The 25,197-nt window shown below is 32.5% G+C and overlaps 2 protein-coding genes across 4 annotated transcripts in view; one reads left to right on the forward strand and one right to left on the reverse strand.

The window, feature by feature from the left end:
- The window catches only part of LOC145329965 (trehalose-6-phosphate synthase-like), a 32,947-nt gene that overhangs the window by 1,611 nt on the left and 6,139 nt on the right, over window positions 1–25,197 (reverse strand). The window contains exons 9-28 of the mRNA XM_080174463.1: window positions 24,984–25,043; window positions 24,635–24,707; window positions 24,318–24,420; window positions 23,412–23,506; window positions 23,162–23,228; window positions 21,806–21,875; window positions 20,869–20,911; window positions 19,981–20,033; window positions 19,435–19,523; window positions 18,834–18,940; window positions 18,374–18,450; window positions 8,433–8,513; window positions 7,101–7,198; window positions 6,623–6,674; window positions 6,072–6,169; window positions 5,223–5,285; window positions 4,812–4,902; window positions 1,709–1,772; window positions 810–870; window positions 102–163 (exon numbers count right to left, since the gene is read on the reverse strand). Coding sequence (XP_080030589.1) covers window positions 102–163; window positions 810–870; window positions 1,709–1,772; window positions 4,812–4,902; window positions 5,223–5,285; window positions 6,072–6,169; window positions 6,623–6,674; window positions 7,101–7,198; window positions 8,433–8,513; window positions 18,374–18,450; window positions 18,834–18,940; window positions 19,435–19,523; window positions 19,981–20,033; window positions 20,869–20,911; window positions 21,806–21,875; window positions 23,162–23,228; window positions 23,412–23,506; window positions 24,318–24,420; window positions 24,635–24,707; window positions 24,984–25,043 — 1,507 coding nt within the window. The remainder of the gene's footprint in view (window positions 1–101; window positions 164–809; window positions 871–1,708; window positions 1,773–4,811; window positions 4,903–5,222; window positions 5,286–6,071; window positions 6,170–6,622; window positions 6,675–7,100; window positions 7,199–8,432; window positions 8,514–18,373; window positions 18,451–18,833; window positions 18,941–19,434; window positions 19,524–19,980; window positions 20,034–20,868; window positions 20,912–21,805; window positions 21,876–23,161; window positions 23,229–23,411; window positions 23,507–24,317; window positions 24,421–24,634; window positions 24,708–24,983; window positions 25,044–25,197) is intronic.
- On the forward strand, window positions 9,708–18,099 carry LOC145329966 (carbonic anhydrase 2-like). 3 transcript variants are annotated; one of them, XM_080174465.1, is made up of 16 exons: window positions 9,708–9,798; window positions 10,485–10,550; window positions 11,112–11,157; window positions 11,361–11,438; window positions 11,844–11,908; window positions 12,187–12,235; window positions 12,683–12,745; window positions 13,192–13,246; window positions 13,759–13,824; window positions 14,209–14,259; window positions 14,688–14,807; window positions 15,307–15,379; window positions 16,481–16,578; window positions 17,063–17,170; window positions 17,541–17,611; window positions 18,019–18,099. In XM_080174465.1, the coding sequence occupies exons 1-15, from the start codon at window positions 9,771–9,773 to the stop codon at window positions 17,568–17,570; spliced, it is 996 nt and encodes a 331-aa protein (XP_080030591.1). In that variant the 5' UTR covers window positions 9,708–9,770; the 3' UTR covers window positions 17,571–17,611; window positions 18,019–18,099. The 3 variants fall into 3 exon arrangements, with proteins under 3 accessions (XP_080030591.1, XP_080030592.1, XP_080030593.1); XM_080174466.1 differs by having other exon boundaries at window positions 17,541–17,571; XM_080174467.1 differs by lacking the exon at window positions 11,112–11,157 and having other exon boundaries at window positions 9,727–9,798.

A 25,197-nucleotide genomic window follows, 5' to 3' on the forward strand; every position in this document is an offset into this window, starting at 1 on the left:
CGCGCGTCAGAAGAATGCCATATTTGTGTCAGGTTTAGACTTCCAGCTGTTTTTAAATGGACTATTTTAGTAGATTGATTTTAATTTCAAATAATGTAAACCTGATATTCTGTGACCAGTTGACACCAAAAGCGCTTCTCAGAATATAGATAGCTGCGTTACCCTAAATAATTAGTATCTAAGTTAAGTGTAAATGCCAGAGAGGTAGATAACTTCAAAGGCGAAGACGCTTTTAAAAACAGTTATAGCAGATTTTTTTTCGACTGTCTTGCTATTCAAATATAAAGAACATAAAGTATCAGCATTTTTAGATGAACAATGGATGGATTATTTTTATGTAATAGACATAGAGATGCTACGCTTCCCAGATTAGAATATACCTTATTGATACAAGAATCATGTTGCAAAATAGTAAAATTACATACAAAATACAAACAATTAGGAAAAGAACCTTTCTTAGTGATCAAGCCGATACATCCAATTTGTAGAAAAGCTTTACTATTAAAAGTTGGTGGTGATTTTCCCCAAAGTGCCAAGTCTAACATAGAATCCCCAACCCTTTCTTATTTTGATGAAAATTGAAATTTAAAAAAAGGTGGATGGTGTCAGTTTTCATTTGTTTGTATAGTGTTTTAGGTCAGGTTAGGTTATATCGAGTACTGGGTAGCCAGACAGGGTCAGAGCAACGCAGGTATATCAACCCCCGCAAAGGTTATGCAAAGGAAAAAAACTCCTCCTCTTATTTTCAATGAATTTCAGTGCTTGATAGGCACTCTTGGGGGAAAGCACCAAGTTGGTTGGTTTGCTACCTTATTCCATTTAACTGGAGGCTTAGCTTCTGTTACAAGGCCTCCGTCACTCATTCCTATTCTGTAAATAATAATTAGATAGATTGATGGATAGATAAATAGATGGATTGGAATATAATATAGGTATATAGATAAAAGATGAATAGACAAGAAATATATTTAGATATATCAAAGGATAGAAAGTTGAATAAAAAAATAAAAAAATATTAAGATCAAAATCACTCTTAGTAAGGCATCTTTTAACAGTAAGATCCTGTTCTAATTACAAACAATTATATTACAAACATATAACAGTAACAGTAACAAGCCCTTTTCAATCCACAGGGGGAGCTTAGGCCGCTGACAATTTGTCAGTGTTTCTGTAACAATGTGGCTTTTTTATGGATATGGGATGGGGTTGTCAGCCCTAAGCCCTATGATTGTGGTGTAATGCATCCATTTGCCCATCAGACAACCAACTCTTTGATTGCACGACCTTTGTCTGAGAAGTCCTAACTGTGCATGGTAGTGAGTTGCGCCTGTTTTGAGCCAAGGCATTCTCCCTACTCTAACTATTTATGTCTCGCACCTGACTTAGCAGCACTAGGAACCATTTTTAACGTCTTTAGTTATGACGCGGTGTCGGACCGAGATTCGAACTATCACCTTCCCGACGACGAGCGGATGCGCTACGTGTTGAGCCACGTACAAACATATAGTCAAGTAATAATTATAGAGTAGCTATTTTTAAATAATATTCAGGGCTAAGCTGCCGCATGTAATCAGATAATTTAAATCAGTTTAGGTGCGTATTTAAATTTACTAAAGGGACAGACAGCCATATTAAGAACAGGTTAAATCTTTATAAATTGCAGTCTTGTGAATTATGCTTGGCTGCTAAGCCCTTATTTTATTCAAACCTAAATCCAGCTTCAGTCATGAGGTCTCTAGCTCGTGTCAAAATTTTCTCTTTCTTCAAAGGGTCTGAAATTTTAGTTTTGATAAAAATCTTACTTAGATTATCAATCTGTCAAACTATCAATCAATACATACATAAATATATTACTATACTAATCTACCAATTTGTCAACAAAGAAATCTATCAATCTACCAATCTATGAACTTATCAATTAATTAAACTATACTAAACCTGTAACCTTGTAATCTAGTCTTTTAATATATCTACATTTTTACCCATCTTTACAACAATGTTTCTAATACAGTATATGTTACAAAAAATGACTGGTCTTTAAAATGCTATTGCCCCCCTTCTAATAAAGTTTTAACCATATTTTTTGTGTGTGTGCTCTTTATACATATGTATGCTTGTGTTTGTTGTGGTCAATGAGGTTAAAGAACATTTACCCACATTTGACAGGCTATAAAAGAAAATATTCAAAATGTCAAAAATTAACCAATTATGTATTTTGAGTGAATTTTTTCCTTCCTCTACCGAAGCGGTCTCACTAAAAGTTGTCTCAGCGCTTTGATAGTTAAGATATCAAGCTACCAAGCTAGGATAGTACAGTGAGATGGATCAGTAATATTTGACATAATATCAATTGACATAAATTCATTTCACATAAAACATTTGGCATAAAATCACTTCACATAAAGGTACATTTGACATAAAAACATTTGCCATAAAGGTACACTTCACATAAAAACGTTTCACATAAAGATACATTTGACATAAAGGTACATATGATATAAAGGTACATTTGACATAAAGGTACGTTTGACATAAAGGTACACTTGGCATAAAGGTACATTTGACATAAAGGTACACTTGGCATAAAACGTTTCACATAAAGATACATTTCAAAGTGTACCTGAGGTAGTCATTTTTTTCCCCGAGCATGGCAACCGGTGAACAGAATCTCAGTTCTGCACCACAAGCCTTGCACGACTGAAGTTCCCATGTCTATACAGTCATATTTATATGAAAATATTTTTAGAAGATTTTTGAATTTTTTTTTGAAGATTTTCCCCAAGGTAATTTTGCTTTCTTTTAATAATAAATAAAAATTTCTAAAATCTTCAAAAAAAAATTCAAAAATCTTCTAAAAATATTTTCATATAAATATGACTGTATAGACATGGGAACTTCAGTCGTGCAAGGCTTGTGGTGCAGAACTGAGATTCTGTTCACTGGTTGCCATGCTTGAGGAAAAAAATAATACTAGGAAATAAATGAGATACCGGGGAAAAAATGACTACCTCAGGGAGAAAAAAAGTATTTACATCCACTATTATATTTATTTATTTATATGGGAATGTACCTTTATGTCAAATGTACCTTTATGTCAAGTGTACCTTTATGTGAGATGTACCTTTATGTCAAATGTACCTTTATGTCAAGTGTACCTTTATGTGAAATGTACCTTTATGCCAAATGTACCTTTATTTGAAATGTACCTTTATTTGAAATGTACCTTTATGTCAAGTGTACCTTTATGTGAAATGTACCTTTATGCCAAATGTACCTTTATGCGAAATGATTTTATGTAAAACGTTTTTATGTCAAATGTACCTTTATGTCAAATGTACCTTTATGTCAAATGTACCTTTATGTCAAATGAGTTTATGTCAAATGATACTTTATGTGAAACGTTTTATGTGAAATGAATTTATGTGAAGTGATTTTATGTCAAATATTACTGATCCCAGTGAGATACCACAGTGAGAGGTAATCGAAAACTAAACTCCAATATCTCAACCCTAGCTCCACGTATAGGGAGCTAAAGTCAAACCAAAGACTCATACCTGTAGTCCTGAAAATCGAAAATGGAAAATGTCTCGATTCTAGCCTATGAGGGGCCCTAAGGGTACTCTAAAGTCAATTTAGACTATGGGTTCAAATGGTATCTGCCTTTTATTCCTTCTGCCATTACTAAAAAGCTAAAGAACTTTTTTCTAGCCCTTCTGTAGGCTGAGATCTGAAAATTGGGCACCCTGGGCACAAAGCTTAAATTTCATTGATTTTGAGTTCCTGATACATGATTTTTGAGCTCAAATGACTTGTATGAGAGCTAGGAAGCTGAGTAAGGTGTCTATAGAAGCAGAATTTTATACTTGAGATAAAACTCTGAATAACCCCTAGGCTAAAATTAATTTTACTATGTGATTTTTGGGCTTAAGTAAAATTCACTAAAAATAATAATAGGTTGAATTTTGGCATTTTGAATTTTTTCTTTTTTAGCCTGCCGGATGCCGGTAAAAGTTCTTTAATTTAATTGACCACAACACACACAATTATACATATATATAAAAAGCACACATACAAAAAATAGGGTTACAACTTTATTAGATGGGAGGCAGGAACATTTTAAAGAGCGGTCATTTTTCGTAACGTATACTGTAATTCACTAATTATCAATATATTTCTCTATCAATATATATTATTAGTATATTATATATTAAATCTATCATATTATCAATTTAAATATTCATCAATAATAAAACGTTCTTCCTATCCTTCATTTGAATTTAATATTTACACAATAGAATACTATAATATTGGATATAGAATACGTGGATAATGTAACCGAGAATTTTTCGTCGTTAATTTAGGTTGCTAATATAGTCCTCATATATTAGCCAATACGTTCCTTCATGGTCAGGTTAGGGGGTAAAGTCATTGGTCATGTGGAAAATCGTTAAATTAGTCATCTGTAAGAAACATTTTATTAGGTTATGGGAGAATTTCTAAGAATATCCACTACTTATTCTATATCCATTACTAAAAGGCATTTAATAGTTATTTCTCGTATCGTATTATAAACGGCTTTCCGCGGATATCGAATGTACAATTATAAGATTAAAACTAGTTTTTTAGCCCCGAGGTGCCGGATGTACCGGCTAAAAAAACTGGTTTTAATCTTATGATTGTACATTTCTATATTCGTAGAAAACTGGATATAATACGATGCTAGACATAGTTTTTTCGTATGGATGAGAACCGGTTCCTATCCACCGGATTCGAATGAATACGAGAAAAGGCATTATCAATAATTTTGTTACCTATGGAGCCCTTCTCTTTCCAAGCCTCATGGTGGAAAGCTAAAACCACTCCTTTATTTTCAACCCATGCTCCCTCCACACAACATTCAGTCTAGAAATTGGCATGTTAAAATCGTTATGTTGGATTCAAACATTCAAGTACATTTAACTTGACCCGCTGTCTCATGGGTGCTACTATTTATTACCTCTCCGAGTATGTCATATTTCTTCAAAGTATTCGACCAAAATTCAAATTTTTTAATTCAAGATATGAATTTTAAATTTATACTTCTTTCAGATTATTATTCTGTATCGCAATATAAAATTCTAAAGCATATATAGACGTTGTGACATTTAACCCTACTTGTAGCAATTTATATTGATTAAACAGATGAGCACCTAAAGCCCAGTAATTGAATATTGTCTATTAACCTGTAACTTTTGCAGCAGCCATTTTGCTTTTTCTTCAACTTCTGGTGGCATTGGAATCATAAACTAGAAAAATGCATTCCTTTTCTCTTTTGAATAAAAATGCATTAGTTTCTGCCAAGAGGGTCATTTTTTCTTGCTTATTTTCTGTAAAGTTGTGTGTTAGAATTTAGTCAAAAGTTAAACTGTGCTTAATTTTTTCCAAATGAATATATGTGACATGTTCATAATTAAGAACAGTTTGACTTAATAAGCGCATTTGACTAAATGCTAACACACAACTTTACAGAAAATCAAAATACGCGAAAAAATAATCCTCTCTGTCTGATCATCAAACTTTTCCTATACGTAACCACTTCCCTCACTTCCCTCACTGGCTAACTGATTTACTGACCACCTCTCTAAGAAATGTTGTATAATGCTATAGGAATTTATGACACACAGAAAACTGTCCCGAATTTGTATTAATTTTGAGGAACACGACTCCAGTTACGTCATATTTTTCTTTCCTGAAAAAGGGAAGGGGGAAAGAAAAAAAAGGGAAGGGGGGAAGAAAAAAGAGATGGGAGAAAAGGGGGTTTTCCCCATCTCTTTTGAAGAGATTTTCTTCCCCCTGTCCCTTTTTAGGGAAAGAAAAATATAACGTCACTGGAGTCGTATTCCTGAAAATTAATACAAATTCGGGACAGTTTTTATTGTGTCTTGTATGATGCTATAGGAATTTATGCTACATTCAAAGCTATTATTAGAGCATTAAAGTGTAAAAAAATAATCTACATAGATGATGTTAAAAATGCATGTATATTTCTTCACATTCATCTAAGGGGATATAGAAATAGTCTAAAACCTAACCTTAGATCCATCAGGATGTACAATATCAATTCCATGGTTTCCGGCATAGGTGATGTTATCTATTCCAACCTTGTTTCTTATATCCGGGATACTTCGACCTACGACAGTTACAACTTGGTTGGAGGATTCCTGTTATGATAAGAAACAAGCTTTAAAATAGAAAAAAACTCTTTGATCATTAAAAGAAAAACCAAAAACATTCTATAATAGTTTTATTTTTGGCAACCAACAATTTTGTTTTTATAAAATTATGGTTTTAAAGTGGGGATTCAAATGTAATAATTTCAACTTAAAATGTAATTACATCTAGTTTACGGATTTTGCATTTCAACAATTTTATAAAACATACATATAATATTGATTTTTAAAGAGAATTTGTTCTCTTGCGCGTCATTGGAATCTCTGATTATTAATATTAAAAGATTTTTATCTCAATATCTGACCTGTTGTTCTGATATATTTATATAAGAAAAGCGATTTTTGCAAGATGTAAATTAGATGAAAAGATAAATGAATTAATATACAGATTAAATAAGATAATCAATTTTAACCTGTTATAACCGAGACAAAAACATTAGACATACCAGCCAGTCTTTCCAATACCTAAAAATAAAACAAATATATTTTTACAAAATCATATTTAATATAGTTTTGCTAGCGACGCTAATCTATAATTCAGTTTGTCTGTCTATCCATATGTTAGTCTGTAAGTCGTAGTTAACGCTATGTGGGAAATGCTATATTCTTGGATTATATTTAAGATTGATAGCTGAATTTTTTAATGAAAATTTTCTGTACTACTAAGCACCCAGTAAATTTTAAATGACAACCCCCCTCCCTCTCAAAAAAATAAAGCATAGCCACTTGTAAAAGTATGAGTCAAATAGAAAGAACAAGAAAGGATAATATCTAATAATGCAGAGGTAGAAAATAAAACAATAATACAATCTTCTTATTTTATTAATATGGGTAGCTTGTAAATATTGGGAATAAAATTTGAAATTAAATAAATGTATCTGCTAAAGGTACCTCTCTTGTATTTTGTGGCAGAATTGTAAAATCTGGATGAGAACCATGGGGTGCCAAAGTGCCATCATAATCTAGGAGTAGGCACAGCTTCTCCCAGCCTAAAACATTAAAAAGTGCCAATAGCTCCATTGGTATATTTAGTGCCAAAGTACCATTACAATCCAAAAGTAAGCACAGCTTCTTCCAACCAAAAACAATTAAGTTGCCAAAATTTTTCATTAGTAAACTCTGAAAAACATTTGTAACACATTAAATGTAAAATTAGTGCAAAAGTGCCATCATAATCCAGACTTAGGCACAACTTTTTCCATCCTGAAACAATAATAAGTGCCAAATGTTCCATTTGTAAACACTAAACATAATGGGTACATGAAGTACAAAAGTGCTGTCAAAAACCAAAAGAGGCAACGCTTCTACAGCCTTATACAAACAATAAAGGTACTAAGAAAGAGAGGTAATGTCTGATTGAGCCAATAGGAGAATCGCATCGGTACATACATTTTATCTTATTGGTTGAAATTGTGTACACAATTTGTTACAAACGCATGTTTTTTTTCATTTCATACATAGATAAAAGTCAGCTGTAAACAGTATATTGTCTTAGTAGAAAGCTTTGCGGAATCAGAATTAATTGCCCAAAAATTTCGTCTTAGATTTGAATTGGGGATTCTTAAAAAAAAGTTAGGCTGGCTACTCGCTGGTGAGGCAAAATTATTTTGGTGAAAAATCCTCCAAAATCGAATAAAATATTTACAAAAATTAAATAAAATCTTAAAAGGGTTATTAACATTTGATTTTGTTTAATTTTTGTAGATTTTTAATGTGCTTTTGGATGATTTTTCACAAAAATGATTTTGCCTCACTATCGAGTAGCGAGTCTATCATTTTTTAAGAATCCACATCAGCTTGAGTCGAAAGTAAACAATACTTTTGTCTGCTAGAAATGTTCCTTCTTAGATTTGACGAAAAAAGGGTTCAGAATATGCTTCTATTCTTATATTTCTATTATACAAACAAAACGTGCTATAATGTTTCATTGCTTTTGAGACATATTAGAAATAATATAAGAATAAAATGGTACATGCTATAGTGCCATCTTATGAAAAATTAGGCACAAATTTCGCAAGCCTGAAACAATAAATAATTTCCCAAAATGTTCCATAAGTAAGCCCATTTGTAATACATTAATAGTATTATGATCAAAAGTAAACATAGCTCTTATTGAATTATAAAAATCGATACACACCTCTGCTTTAAAACATCCCACATTAGGGAAACACCCCACCTCAGGGAAAATTTTTGTACTGCTGCTATGTCAGACACGCTTCATACCTGGAACATTCATATACTTGTCCAGAATAGAGTCAAAATCATTCAGCTGTATACACTCCAACCCCTTAGAACTACCAGTCTCTGAAATTAGAGAAATTAGTTTTAACTACGTAATGTATATGTGGTCGTTTCTGTCTTTCAGTCTTTCTTTCTTCATCTGTAATACTGTTTTCCATTCGGTTCTCTCTCCCCCTTTCTCCCTCTTCGAAACCGATTAAAATCCGCTGGACTAGAACCGGTTATAAGCTATACTAAAAAAGCAGCTATTGCATTGTATTATAGATATTTTTTTTACGAATATCAAAATAAAAAACATAAAATTATTACCAGTTTTGTTAGCCAATGCCTTCGGCCCTCGAGACTAAACTGGTTTAAATATTATAATTTTTCTTTTTAATATCTGCGGAAAGCTGTCTATAATATGATGCGATAAATAAGTATTATCTCTCTATCTAGATCGCAGTTTATTTAACTAGGTTTAAAAAAAAGCTTCGCTATTATTGAAAGTTTTCAGAGCTTTTGCTTCTCTGAAAAAAAATATTAATTGTTTCCTTTTTATTTGTTTTAATATGAAGTTTATTGTCTGTTTCTGGAGGCTACAATGGAATTGCTGATGCATTTTTAAAATTCGATATAAGCAAAAAATTGTTATTATAATAAATCCAAATACTTAAGTCATTTTTATAAAGTTTTTAAACCTGATTCTTTTATAGTCGAAAAAAAGTACTTAACAACTTTCGTTTTTTTTGTTGTAGAAAACGTAAATCAAAATAACAAGAGGCAAGGGGCAAAACCACTAATAGATATATAGACATGAAATGATAAAAGTCTATTAAATTTAAATTGTTGCATTTCTTAGGAAAAAGCTTTTCTTGGCTAAATTTTATCGTGTAAAATTTCTTTCCTCGTATAATATGAAGCACATGATAAACTACATAATATAAGTTAGATATGAATCGTTGAATTTCTTAGGATAAAGTTAGCTTTCTACAAATTATATTGTCAAAAAAATTCATCGCGCTATTTCTTGAATAGATCTCGCACATAACAAAAAATAAACAATAGGTTTTGTCTGCAAAAATTCCCTTTTTTAAGTTTGACGAAAAATAGGGTCAGATGGATTATCTAGATAAATTATGTCTATTAATACACAAACCAAATTCTAGAGTGAAAAGAAACTACATAATCACACTATAATGTACCTTTTATAATACCAAACTTTATGTTATACAGGTAAATTTTGGCTTTGGGAACAGCCATAATATAAAAAGAAGAATAGTGTACTCATGTTGTTAGTTAGTTTAATTTTAGTCATCTAAGAATAAAGTGATTTTCAAAATGAATTTCTTAGTTTTATTTCTCCTGTGTAAGTGAATTTTCAGATTTTAATTCATAAAAGGGGTAGTTTCACGAAATGCATTTAAACTTAATTTAGTGAACCGCATATTTTTTGCTAGTTAATGGGTTAAACTATATTTATATGGCATATATTTGAAAGAATTTAAATTTTCTACCACGTAGTTTTTAAAATATCAAGACTTGAAAATCGTCTTTTTGTGATATATGCAATTTAAAAATTTACTATTTTCAAGTCTTGATATTTTATTAACTGCGTGGTAGAAAATTGAAATTCGTTCAAATATATGCCAGATAAATATAGTTTAACCAATTAACCAGGAAAAAATATGCGGTTCACTAAATTAAGTTCAAATGCCTTTCGTGAAACTACCCCTTTTGATATGAATTGATATAAGGGAGAGAAGGGAAGTTTTTCGTGCGTTAATGTCTTGCCAATTTGGTTTGGTTGTATTGGGTACAGGGTTGTTAGTTAGGAATTAGGAAAAAAAACTATCCCCACATCGTTTAGTTTAAATTTGTTTCAACAGAATAGGAAGAGGAGTGAAAATGATTTAATTCTTTGGACCATTTTAATAATAATTTCTCTAAAATGCGTCCTTTGAAAATCATAATTTTAGATTTACTTTACCTAGAGAAGATATAGGTTAGGTTTGTGGATAAAGTTATCCTTGTTATTTATTAATATTATTTCAGTTGGAGATACATTTGGATATACTTTACCTAGAGAAGATATAACTTGGGGTTATGACTGCAATAATGGTAAACATTGATAGCATTATTTTTAAGCTTATTTGTAATAGCAAAGCAACTCTATAATTAGGTGTGTGTCTTTATGAATTTTAAAATAAATAAGGCATGTAAAGGCAATTTACACCTAAAACGCTTATAATAATTCTACATTTAAAAATAATCCTAATAATAAAGTTGAAATTTTAGGGACTTTTTAGTACAGAGGTTTTCATAAAATAAAGAATAATCGGTTCAGTAGTCAGCGGGATCTAAACAATCCTTAAAATTGTCCTTTCCGTGACATCGCATTGCAAGTGGCCTTTCGTCATTTTTCATAGTAGCTTTTGATAGGTTATTTTAGGTTAGGTTAGTTTAGATTAGGTGATTGCCCCGCGCGCAGTGTTATGCAATAGGTTCCTCTGGGGCTAGAAATAGGAGAAAAGCTTTTGTGAAAATAATAAAAAAACGCACCTTAAGAGGCAATATCACGAAATGGACTAAACAAATCTTTTTTTTTATATTTCATATGTTTCAAAGAATACTTCTTGTAGCATATTCACATTATTTTAGTACAGCTTATACATATTTCAGGACCTAATGTTTGGGGGAAACAGTTTGAGGAGTGCTCAGGATTTACGTAAGTAATAGTCCAGTATGGCTTTGAAACAGATTAATATCCTCTGTTTTTAAAGAAAATTTTTGGGTAATGTCGGTTTCGTGACATCGCCTATTAAGGAGCGTTTCTTCGTATTTTCACGGTAGCTTTTCTTAGATTATGTCAGGTTATGTCAATGTTAATGTTTGCCCTGAAAAAATTGACAGTACCCGATTTTTTTGCAGGCAAAGTCCAATTTCCCTTCCTACAGCTCCTAGACCAACTCCACATTTTATGAAGAGAATGGAGTTTACGGGATTTGAGTAAGTATTTTATCATTGACAGTTTTAAGACTTACAATTAAGAGTTATGCAATCAAAGAATTGTTTGTCTGTTGGACGCTTCATTCGCAAAACTTGGTCAAAAGATGCACCAAAAAAAAAGACTCTAATGGTTGTCCAGGAAAAAAAATTGTTGGTTGGTTTTTTTTTCTAGCCAAATTTCCAAAGGGAGTGTTGTGTTTCCCTTCAAATAGTCTAATATTTTAAGCGTTTCTAAAAATTTTGGACATCTCTTTTGACGTTTACGAGTTACATACATACAACATCCTTTTTTAGTTTATACAATTAGTCCATTTATCCATTGGGATGTTATTATTTTTAATTTGTTTATAATTACAAGCTTGCCTAGCTATTTATATATGTTTCTTTCAAAATATTTTTCCCTAGAGTTCCAAGAACCTATGAAATTATTCAGCAAAACAGAGCAATCAGCATGATTTATAAGGGGAGAGGTAAAGATTAAATTATTTTGGAATTTACTACACTATTCATCAGGGCTTGTCAACTGCCTGTAAGCCTCGGGGAAATCAACATTTTATAATTAAAAAAAAACGGCTTTCAGTCTCAACCTGCACTAAATATGACAAAAATATGCCCATGTCTTCGGCCTTTCTGGGCTGAAAAAACTAGTTTTAATCTTAAATTTTTTTAACATTTTTATATCCGCGGACAGCTGTTTATACGATACGAGAAATAACTATTCTTTGAACTAACCTTCATATCTTTTTAGATGAGGATAGACCAAGTTTTACTGGTTCTGTATTTGACGATTCAGAAAGGTAGTTATTCAAAGTGTCAATTTTACTTCCAGTTTTTGCAATTCGCGCTACCATACTATCCTAAATCTCCAGAGCCTCCCCCCCCCCCTTACATGAATTATAAATTGACTTGCGGCTACGCCCCTGGAGGCTTTTAGTGGGAATTTAAATGTGTTTTATTTGTTTTAAATATCTTATTTAAGAAATAATTTGTTCATGTTAAGATCAGCTGTTTTTTGTTCATATTTCATTATTTTTCCTAATTTTTCTTTTGGGAGGGTAATGGTACCTTACTCTAAATAGTTAAAAACCTTCCGAGGACTTGAGAAGCTACCCTGAAAGGAGACCATATCAGTTCTGCTGTTAGCGAAATCCAACGGTTCAAACAAATAGACAGACAAACATCCATCCTGTTACTTTATTCAAGGATATTATAGTAAAGTCAATAGAGATCCATTTTTATTTTAGGTTCCTCTATGATCGTCTGGTAATCCATGTTGGTGCAGATGATTGTTCTGGGTCAGAACATATGTAAGTTCATTATAACATAGCTTCGATACAAGTTCAACTTTGGATAGTTAGTTGATAGGTCATAAACGTGCCAACACTTTCAAAGCTTTAAATATCGCGCACACACTTAAATATGATTTGAAAATATGTGGTTTTAATCTATAAAAAAAGACCAGAAGGGGGGGGGGGCGGTTGAATATTTTATCGATCTCGTATATTGGGGTATCTATGGAACCTAGAAACATCACAGAAAACTAAAGTAAATTTGTCTTCAATTTAGGTTGCTAATATGAACCTCCTTCATGAATATACATTCAAAATCCATACAAAATAGTTTTTAGGATGTTTCCTTTATAACCCCCCCCCCCCCCCAAAGCAAAAAAGCCAAAATTTAATCACAGAATTTCTGAGGTTCTACTATGATAGCAAAGCAATTTTTTCAATGTTTTAATTTTGAATTTATTTAGATTAAATGGAACTAGATACGCTGCAGAATTTCAGAATTTCTATTATGATAGCAAGGTAATAATTGGTTACTACAATTGAATAATTTTTGTAAATTATTCTACTGGTACTCGAAGTTTTATAATAGTTTTTTATATCATATTTTCATATGTGTTGAAAATTTTCTGTTATCCAATACAATACATTATTTCCGGCAGATCATAATCTGTTTTAAGCTATACTGGAAACATATCGTCTCATTAATTTTAGGGTACTTTTCTTTAACCCTGAATATTTTGTACAAACTAGCAGAGATGGGTTTTTAATAAATGCCGCGTTTTTTCGACCATTTTTATAGACATTGATTGATTGAACGAAGATGATGGGATTTCAAGTTGTATTAGACATTATACAAATGGCTAAAATAATAATTTTAAAATTTTGAATTCTTATGTTGTATACTCTGTGTTGAAATCCCATCGTCTTCGTTCAATCAATCAATGTCTAAAAAATTGTCAAAAAAACGCGGCATTTATTAAAACCCATCTCAGTGAGAGTTTTGTACAATGATACTTTAACTTTCCATTAAGTTTCCAAGTTTAGAGGCGGCTATGAAGGTTCCTGGGGCTGTTGCCATCATTGTTTTAATTGAAGAGGTATTTTTATGATATTCCTGTCCTTGTAAAAGTTAAGTATTTTTAGGATTATTGAATATTTGTAATACAATATGCACTATCCTTATGAAGCAAAGTTCTCCAAGGGCTAATTCCCTAGCTGTGTTGCTCTAGAAAGGGGAGTAGATTAAGAGTTTAATATTATTCATATTGTCATTCTTTGAGCATGAATTAGATTAACCAAAATCAAAATTTGAACCAAAATTGAACATTTTATAATGAATAGATATTTTTACACCCTTTATAATTTTCTGCATGTTAGTCAAAACAGATATTTTGTTGTCTATTTCTAATAAAGGTTTATAAAAATAGTTCCCAGAAATTTTTAAAATTTGTATTGATAAATATAAAGTTTTACTGTTATAGGCAACTGATGAATTTGTTCCTATGTGGGAGATGCATGAAAATTTACACAAGGTAATTTTTAGGATAAATAATATTGTAGTAAGTCTGTAACTTACAAATGTTCTAGAGATGGGGGTTTGAAACAAAAAATTATTATAACTTGTAAACCTCAAGTTGCCGACTAAAAATCAATGATGGGGTACCTAAATATTCACTTAGAGGAAAATGTACTTAAATTGATTTTTAGTTGGTAATTTTATGTTTATAACTGTTTTAGTAATATGATATTTTTTTGTTTCAAAACTCCATCCTTGCTAATGTTAGTGATGTACATCTCTCCCTATCCTTACCTACTCCAGAGGTGAGTTTTCCTTTCTGTAGTCTGCATTTAAATCAATCAATCTAGCTAATAGTTTGATGGCATATATATTTGTAAAGCCCAATGAATGTGTTTGTTATCCTTACTGTTAATTAATTAAACTTTATACAAATATTGTCAGATTAATGGAACCAGTAAGGGACATTTGATTGATGTAGCTTTGTCTCCCCCTTATCTACCAAAATTTGAGGGAGAAGGAAAGAATAAACATTGTGTTAACTGTGATTATTACTTTTATGAGGTATTTTTCAACAATTATTTAATAAGTGTGTGGGAGGGGGGTATTGTTACTAAATATAGTTATCGAAATAAGTGTTCTATTGCCATGCACTTAGTAATCCAAATTTTCATAAAAATTTATTTTGTACAGAAAATCTCAAAAAATTAGAGTTGAGAAGGCTTGAATAAAGCGAAATACATATTCTACAAAGAAGTTGTTCTTGTTGTGTAGATAGCTCTAGCCGGGCGTTTTTGAAATTTATTTTAAGTTTTCCATACATTGAAGAAAGAAAATCGGATTCTTACTGATTACGAGATGTTGCATAAAACATCCCCACTTTAAAATGTTTAAATTTGTTTTTAATAGTTAGTGGGAGTGTGTACTTTAAAATATTAAACCTTGACTAAGAAAGCTATTGGGGAAAAAATAAGGATTAAGCTTGAATTGGCAAAACTATTTTTTTCTCTTAAAATTGTCAATTTTTTTGAAGCTACCTTTAATTATTTTATTTGTATGCTAGGGTTCTTTGACTTACCCTCCTTGCAGTCAAGTTGCACTGTGGCATGTTTACATGAAAAAACCTCTTATTTCAAGTAAGTTTAAATAATTGTTTTCCTTTAGTAGTAAATCTACATTATAATTAACTTTGTATGTCAGTCTATAACGCTAGGGGGGAAATATGATTTCTCTGCTGCAATTTAAGATAGCTAATACAAGATAAGGGAGGGGACAATTGATCGAATATTCAATTTTTAGGAGTCTCAGACTTTGGGTACTGGCTTAAAAGGAATGTGCAAGAATTTAGCAGTTTCTGACTGAGTTTGGGTACTAGCGCATGAAATGCCGCTACTCGTTGTGTTTGTTTTGAATATAGCAGACGGGGAGAAGGGAGGTGGGGGCAAGGGAAATAACTACTCGTTGTGTTAGTTTTGAATGTAGCAGACGGGGAGAAAGGAGGTGGGGGCAAGGGAAATAACTACTCATTGTGTTAGTTTTGAATTTAGCGGACGGGTAGAAGGGAGAAGGGAGGTGGGGGCAAGGGAAATAACTACTCATTGTGTTAGTTTTGAATGTAGCAGACAGGGAGAATGGAGGTGGGTGCAAGGGAAATAAACATAACAAAAAGGAGCACTCATATTCTTGCCCAGCCAGCTAGCAGCTGGCCGGGTCCAGTAATCTTGTAATATAAAAATCACACCATAAAACCTCAATATACTTCATCAAAAACAAGTTGTGTTTTCACTTTACATGACGCTATGGAAATCTATTATTTTTTAACAATCCCTTTAAAATTTCTTATAATTTATTGGATTAATCTGGATTTCATGGCCTTTCTTTGATAACTCTTAAATTGAATTAATTGCCCATTGTCCCCTCCCTTACTCCTTGACTGGATATAGAATAAGTGGTTATTGTGACCAGATAAACTTAGGTTGCCATTAGGTTGCTAATATGGTCCTAAGATATTGATCAATACGTTCCTCCATGATCAGGGGAGGAAATGGGCTAATGTCCTAATGGAGGGGGGGGGGGGGGAGGGCTGATATCATAGATTAGCTGAGAGAGACATTTTATTAGGGTATGAGAAGATATATTACAATAACTTTACGGAAAATACGCGAAAAAAAATTACTCCTTTTTCTTTTTCATAATTTCTTGTTATTGGGCATGTTAATATTTTTTTTATAATTCAGGAGGTGAGCTGAGATTGCTAAGATCTGTGATTGACTATACTGACCATAAACCCATGACCAACAACCAAAGGCCTGTTCAGCCAGTCAATTTTAGAGATGTAAGTAGTGAATGGGGGAGGGGAGCGGAAGGGCGAGGGCGAGGCTTTGTAGCAGGGTTTGCACATGATTTGTTCCAGGATTTAAAGAGGGGGAAGAGGTTAGGGAGGGAGGGAAAAATGTCAGAATTTGTTGATAAAATCCCCTTGTATTTTCACATTACTATTTTTTTTGCCTGATCAACTATTATGATTCGAAGATTCAAGTATATTATCTACTTGGTCCGTCTGTGTGCTGGTCATGCTACAAAATTAATATTTTTTTTTACCGAAGTTTAATTTTTTCTAGGGGCGATTTCTCTTGGGAAGGTGGTGGTAACCTCCGCCAATATAGTAATAAATCTTACCAGTACCTTTGAGAAGCTACTCTGTAAAGGAGAACCATATCGGTTCAGTGGTTAGCGAGATTCTTCGGTTAAAACAAACAGACAGAGAGACAAATAAACAGACACCCCTTTACTTTACTATAAGGATTTATAATTTTCAGGTACTTCAATACCGGGATAGAGCTGAGCATAAGCTACCGCCCCCACCACCCCCACCTGGCTTCCACCCTCACATGGCTCAACAACAACATATGCACCCACAACTTCAGGTACCACTTTCCTCGGGGAGGAAGGGGAAATTGGACTAAAAGATATTCTGGTAACCACAGTTATATATCTCGTTCGATGGCTTTAAAATTTGGATACTTATCTATCTTGATTAGTTGTTTCAAATTGGTAGTTTCCAAACTTTTCATCTTTTAATTGACAAAAGGGGTTATTATGTCCATCACCATCGTTGTTGCAAATTAATTTATTTTCAAGTGTCTTGTCAGTTTTTTAAAAGAAAGAAAATTGGATTAGTTTAGATTTTATGAAGTCTTTTATTTATCAAATATAGATAGAATTTTGGGGAAAAATTATTTTAGGAATCTTTTTAAAAAACAATAAAATGAAAAATATACTTAATATTTATTTTAGGTTCCTGCAGAATATCTGCGACATCTATAAGGTGGACATAATTTATGCTCATGCCCATTGATAAGCGGAAGGTCAGTTGTAGTTTTCAATCTACTCTACAATTTATCTGCTCACCTAATTATTTCTGTCTGTTAATATGTTTATATGTCAGTTGTTACCACTTTTAAAAAGCTTTAGCAATTTTAGCGATGTAATATTTACCTCCATAACAGTTGGTGTTTTTTTTTAATAGCATATTTCCATCATGACTTAAGGTTTGATATGATTAGGGAAGTATTTAATTAAAGTTTTTGAAAAAAAAATGTGTAATTAGGGGTGACTTATTCATTAAAAATATAATAAGCACAGCTACTTAATGAATATGGTACGTCCTAAACTACGTCATTTCATTTCAAGTAATTTACATAATTTATTGCTGCACTTTTTCACTTTTTTTTTATTCCCCAATATTAATGTTATATATATTTTCTTATTTCAGAATATGGAAACGATATTTTAATGCCTCTATTAATTAAAACGTTGTAGTTTTGATATTTTATCTCTAAATAAAATTATAAAAATCATTGTTGTTTATTTTGATCTATTAACCTTGTAATCTAAATAATGGGAAAAGTATGACATATCCTATTATTTAAAGTAGTAAGTTTTTTTTTGTCTGTAGCTTAATATTTTATTAATTATGGAACAGATTGAGTTCCCGAAGGGTTTACGTATAGGAAATAAATTTATGTCTCTTTATTTTTAATTTGCTGAAAAAATAAGGAGGGGGGTAGGGGTTATCCATGTTTCTCAGGCACTTTCTGTGGAAGTACTGATACATTTATTGACAATACCTGAATTTTCAAGATCTTGTAGACCGGCCAGGAATCCTGACATCCAATTATTTAAATCATTGGACTTCTCTCTTCCCCTGAATAGAATTAGTTAAGAACCAAAAGATTTTAATCTTGTTTTGAGCAGGAAGGAATATTAGGGTGTTAAAAGGGATGTAGAATATACGTGGATATTATAACGGAAAAAAATGTCGTCAATTTAGCATGCTAACATGCAACTCGTTTATTGCTCAGTTCGTGCATTCAGTAGGAGGGGATGGGCTTGTGTAAAGAGGGTGGGAGGTGGGGAATCGTTTATTTAGCCCACTGCAAGTTTCACTATATTAGAGAACATGAAAATCTAATGTGAGATCCAAGTAATGATTGCTGTAAATTATTCTGTTACACAAAGTTTTAATAATATTGTCTTAATTAGAATTTCGCTTTCATGGATGTTGCAACTCTTGTTATGTATTTCTACCTTAGGTTTATCATTCTAACTTCAGCTTCAGCAATGTTCATAGTTAGAGCATTGTACAGAGTATCACAGACTTTGTTAGGCTCATACGGGTTGGCCATGAGAGCTTCCTAATAATAATAATTAATAATTCAATTATTTCATTTTATATGGTAAAACTTCGTTATTTTACTTTTCCTACTATTAAACTTTCCTAATGATTATGTCGTCTTTATACCTGAAGCTATTTTGGCGAAGCTACTCTATGACTTGTCTGTCCGACTGTCAGTCAGTCCGTAACGCTATGTGGAAATTTTCTTGACTGGTATTGAAGTCAGGTAAATTTGCAATGAAGGCTCTTATGACATATGCGCACTTAGCCTGTACTTTGTTTTGTCTGTCTGTCTGTCGGTCATGATTTGCTTTAAAAGACATAATCCTTATTTTTAAAGGTTTCGTGATTTTCTTTGAGTTTTTTTTTATATTATTTTCATCTTTCTTTTCTTTGTTTTTACAACCGAGCATCTTCTCAATAGCTTACTTTCTCCATGTGTCCATTGTTTTTTTTTTATTTTGCTCAGCCACTTATATATGTTATCATCCTTGTTGATGTATAAACCTAAACCTGCATAAGATCTGCAGCTCCAATGAAAGGTGACAAAATCAGAACTCCTGGGTTGTCCAAATTCTTACGACAGGCTACAAATTCTTTGGCTGAAATCAAAAAAAAAAAATTATTGTCATTTATTTAAATAATGGATATAATAGAATACGTGGATATCGTATGTGTTTCTCGCATACCATGATAAAATGTTTCACCCCGCTGGACAATGTAACGATACCCCCCATTCCCTCCCCTGACGTTGGAAGGCTAATATTTGAGAACTATATCAACAACCTAAATTGACGAAAAAAATTACCCATCACAATTCACGTATTCTATATCCATTTTTATTTATTGAAATAATTTTTAGAGAATTTTTGCAAAAATAAAAAAAATAGAATTGGTCCTCAAGGGTTTCAAATGAAAATAAAAGAAGTTATGAACAATGGATTTTACGAAGTATTTTAATTTGTGGAAAGAAGAGTATTTTATATGAATATTTTAAGTGATCAGCCCCCAACCACCCCCCCCCCCCCTCCAACCTCCTTAGGTGATATAAAATCTTACCATAAAGATTCATTCCATCTCTTAGTGGTGTAATAAGGGCTACATCTACATCCCTAAGAAAGTAAAAATCTGTTTTAGATCGGAACATTTTTTCTCTAAATTTAATTTGTGAAAGTACTACCCTATAAATATGGTCTTTCTTATGTTATGTAGGTAACTGTGTAAAAATATGAGATATATTTATTGTTTATTGATGATATTGTAAAATATAGAATGCTCAGGATGCCTCAAGAACCAATAGTTTTGTTGAATAATTAAAAAAAAATATATTTCTTTGGGTGTTTTTGATTCAAATCCTTTATAAAGACGTTAGGTTGTATATATTTCCTACTTCCTTTAACTTTTTAGGAAAGCTTAATGCAGGTTTTGATCAGACTTTTATCTTTCTTTTTGGATGAGGAGGGAGGGTAATTTTTAAAAGCGAAGCTTTTCTATAATTAGGGTCGGTCCGTCCGTCCGTCTGTAACGGATAGCTTTTCCGTTAATTTAGGCATGTTATAATTGTCCTATCAATTTCAAATTTTGCATGGTGATTCCTTTAGTAGTTAGGTACGATTTAGAAAGCATAGCAACTCTATAATCATCACTAAAATGTCCGTACGTCCATTTTAAACATGTTGATTTTTTACTTTTTTAACAAAAAATTTTTATGTGATCTAATCATCTGATTGATCTGATTTTTGGTATATTGATTCCCCGGACAACAAAGTATAATTTATTAGGCGAAGCAACTCTATAATCAAGTCCTCAAAATGTAAGTATGTCCATAAACATTATTCTGTATCAAGCAGTTTTTCAATAAATTTACTAACAATTTTGCTTTGACTCTTATACATTTATATTATGATTATTCAGTTCTGACACTATACAAATTCAGCAGCATAATACCTGTATAAAGCAACCATTTCTTCCCTTGGCAGTGGCCCATCAACTAAAACAAACATTATTAATTATAGAGATGCTACGCTCTAAAAATTTACTATTCTATTGAAAATCTCGCAACCTTTCTGCAAAATTTGTAGATATCCTTATACTAAAGTAACAGGATGTCTTTGTGTCTGTGTGTCTGTGTATCTGTGTGTCTGTGTGTCTGTACCGAAGGATCTCGCTAACCGCTGAACCGATTGGGTTCTCCTTAACAGGGTAGCTTCTCATAGGTCCCGGGAAGGTTTATAACTATTTTTTTGGGGGGGTGGGACACCCCCAACCCAACCCCCCAAAAAAATAAAAAATCCCCCCCCCAAATTTTTTTAACTAAAATTAAAAATGAGGGGGGAGGCACCCCCCCCCCAAAAAAATTTTTTTTTTTACTTTTCCTTTTAAAATTTAAAATAAGAAATTGCGTTATTAGATTTGACTCTTCCTCCTCAAGTGCCTCCTAGAGGCCTCTAGGGGCGTAGCCGCTAGTATATAATATGTTAGTTATGTGTTTTTCTTATGGTATGTTGCTTAGTCCAATTAAACGGTTAAGTGAAAGATTTACATTTTAAAGATTTTTGTTTGACGCACTTTATAATTATGGAGTTGATTTGATATTTCTATTTAAGGATAAACCAAAGTGATAATTACCCAAAAATCCTAACGTTTCACTCCCTTGCTTCAATAATTAACTTACCGGCTACGCCAATAGATACCTCTAGTCTGTGGGAGTGGGTGAAAATCAACCACCATTTTAAATTTTATATTTAAAAAGAAATTTTTTGGGTTTGTGAAAATAGTTATGAATCTAAATGCAAGGACCCATGAGAAGGTACTTTGTAAAGGAGATCCTTCGGTACAGACAGACTGACACAGATCCTATTACTTTTACATAAGGAAGAATTACCTAATTGAACTGGGGTCCAAGAATCGTTTGCATACTTGTTATTGATTGATTGAACTTGGTTATACAGAGCCTACATTACGGTCATTAAATTGCATCATTATCCTAAAGGCTAAGCTGCTTCACAGCGGCTTAGTATCCTAATAACGGCTGTATGTGAATAAAAATAAAATCCAAGCTGTTCCCAGCCAGAAAGTAGCGTCACTATCGCGCTACTAAAGCGCACGATATCGTGTAGCAATCGAGCACGAGTTCTTACGATATCGCTAAATAGTCGTCCAATGCACATCGACGATATGTTACGATAAATGGTCGAAAAGGTACTTAGAGCTGCGCGATACACCTACGAACTCGTAAGCGATATCGTAAGTATCGCGCGCGATGTCGTACCAAAATCGTAAATAAAAAGTACATTAAAAAATTTATTTAACATCGTGTAGTTTTAGGTAAGGAAATGGTTACGTGAAACAACAATATTCATAACATAAACTAATTGTACTTTCCATACAGAAAGAGAGAGAGAAAGAGAGGGTGTTTATCACTGTGTTTCCTCTGAAATTATAAGGGTGATTTGAAATCTGTTTCCATTATAATTATAATTGTGAGGAACTTGAAATTTCTTACATAATTTATCTTATTTTAATTGCCATTTAGACATTTTTGTACACTTGCTGTGGTTTAAAATGAAAATGATTAAAAAAAAAAAATTTTCAATAAAAGACCATTAACACATTATGATATTATGTTATACCAGTTTTTAATTTATTTTGTTTGAAAACAGAAAGATTTTAATTGTCTATACAAAGTAATGTGAATACCTAGTGGCCAATTTATAAACTATATTTCTCACACAATGATTTTGAAATTGTTGGTTGTGTGTCTGTTTGTATGTGTGTGTTGACAAACATAAAATGCGAGATACATACGATAGTCACGATTTTTACTACAAATTCGAATTAATCTCTTTAAAATCGTAAATTCGATTTTTGCTATAATATAGTAAATATCTCCTTACGATTTTCCTTACGACGTTTCTGGCTGGGTTGTCTCTTCTACAAATTTTTTAAATTTTCTGATTTGTGCGTCCGTATTCACTGCCAAAATTGTTGATAATATTCCAACCCCCCCCCCCAAAAAAAAAAAATTAAAATTTATGCCCACAACCTGGGAGTGCCTCAGGCATCGCCAAAACTTTTTTTATCTTAAACCTCCCCAATTTTTTTTTCTAAAATATAAATCACCCATAAACCCCCCACCCTCCAAAAAAGTCCTCGCAGACACACATATATACATCATACCATTTTATTGATTTACCGATTAGACACTAAAATTTGTAAGGATGCATGTTAATGATCCTGCCTCCATGAGCTGATTCCCCTGTCCTGATCTGCTTGGCAGGCATATCTGAATCAGAACAACCTTTCCCCTGAAAAAAGTGAGCTTTCAGTTTTTTTGCTAAACAAAAAAGCAGTTTAATAAATGCCTAAATTAAGGTAGCTAACTATTAATATGCCTAAGAACATCAGTACTAGAAGTTTCTGTAAGTAACTGCTTTACCTGTCTATAACCAGCTATACCTGTATGTGTTAACCATCTCTACCAGTTGTACCTGTGTGTATGATATTTCTCAAGGAATCTTTCATAGGCAGCGAATCTGTAGGTCAGCCCTTTTGTAAAATCCAAGGAATCCACACATAGCACCGTCTACAAAAGAATATGTTATTATAGATAGATATATAAATTTGTTTTAAATTATTTTCTGTTATCATCTATGCTATAGGTCTGTTTTATAGGCCTATCTTCCCAAAATAGAGATAAAATTGCATTGCAGAAATGTGACATCTAAAATTTTGAAAATAATCCCATCTGACCAATCACCATACACTTGATAAATCTGTCTGTCTGTCTTTTATTATTTTGTTTTAACGAATAGCTTCGTAACTTCTGTATGCTGTTATAATTGTGAACCATTACAATATATGTACTATGCACAACTACTATGTCACTTGCATGACAATAGTATTAAGAGTGGAAGAAATTAAATCAGGCGTGTCCTTTTATCCTTGACAGTAAGGTATTCCAGACAAAGGTTTAAAAATCAAATAGTTGGTTGTCTAACTGGTGTTAATTCCTCTAAAACCAGTGGTGCTTGGCTAGAATTCAAAGAGCGTACAATAAAGCAGTTAGTTGTCTAACAGGTGTTAATTCATTTACTGCCCAAGACGTTTTGCCAGAATTCTCAATATAGGATTGATGGATGAACACAGTAATAGTGTCTGACTGATTATGACGTAACAAAAAAAATTAGCCGATGAGAGGCCACTATAAATTTTACCATTGGTCAATAACGGCCTCTCATTGGCTAATTTTTTTTGTTACGTCATAATCAGTCAGACACTATTACTGTGTTCTTGATGGATGGATTAATGCAAGGCTTACCTGGATGGATGGATGTAGCTAATGCAAGGCATACCTGTATGGATGAATGGATGGTTGGAGCTAATGAAAGGTATACCTGGATGTCCTGTTTAAGATGGGAAGACTGTGGAACTTGGTTTGCCAGATCATTAAACTTGTCAAATGGAACTCCAACAGGCATTGATCTTAGTTTTACATTTCTAAAGCAAAAAAAGTATTTAATGTATTCTATGGACCTGCAGAAGCTTCACTGTAAAGGAGAAACATATCGGTCCAACAGTTATCGAGTTTCTTTGCTAAAGACAAACAGGAGTCATCCTGTTAGTTTTATTTAAGGATAACACTAATTTTATTTAAGATATTATTCGTCCTTAATACCGTACCTTATTTTAAATCCTAAAAATAGCATTGTACCTGCCGCCAGCATCGTGCTCCACAATTCCAAGTTTTCTGTCCACTCGTGTTCCCAGGCCTCGTTCACAACAATCTTTAGATTAAAGAAATATCTTCAAGGTCGTGAAAGATTATTTTTAATTATATTTAACAAAAGTAAAGGTGGGTGTGTGTGAAGTAATCATCTATTGGCAATACTTATTTATATTGATCGTTTATATTATTTCAGTCTCTTCCTTGACCCCCCCCCCCCCCACCCACGGATGAAAAACAACAACCCCTTAACATTTGGTGTATCTACATGCCCCCCTTTTCCCAACCCAAAAAAATAAAATTAGGACAGCATCTAAAAAGTAGCTGTGCTACTCACCAATAAAATTAAGCAGATAATCTTGACATTGGAAAGCCACAAGATCACTTCCGAGCACCCCTGAAACAATTAAAAGTAGTAAATATTTTTTTGTGTTGACTAAAGTGATTATGAGTTTCGACAGCAGAGAGCCATGAAAAAGTTATTGTAACTGCTATTAAATAAACATTTCAATATAAAAGAAGGCCAAAAACTAGATTTAGAATTCCATTTA

This window comes from Acartia tonsa, chromosome 10 (assembly GCF_053477335.1).
Source record: "Acartia tonsa isolate MP-2025a chromosome 10, ASM5347733v1, whole genome shotgun sequence".
Lineage (NCBI taxonomy): Eukaryota > Metazoa > Arthropoda > Copepoda > Calanoida > Acartiidae > Acartia > Acartia tonsa.

Excerpts from the sequence above, each read along its gene's own strand:
- LOC145329966 (XM_080174465.1), top strand. The coding sequence starts at position 9,771 with ATGAATTTCTTAGTTTTATTTCTCCTGT. Across the intron at positions 9,799-10,484 it reads CTTAGTTTTATTTCTCCTGT|TTGGAGATACATTTGGATAT; the intron begins GTAAGTGAATTT and ends ATATTATTTCAG. Across the intron at positions 14,260-14,687 it reads TGCATGAAAATTTACACAAG|ATTAATGGAACCAGTAAGGG; the intron begins GTAATTTTTAGG and ends AAATATTGTCAG.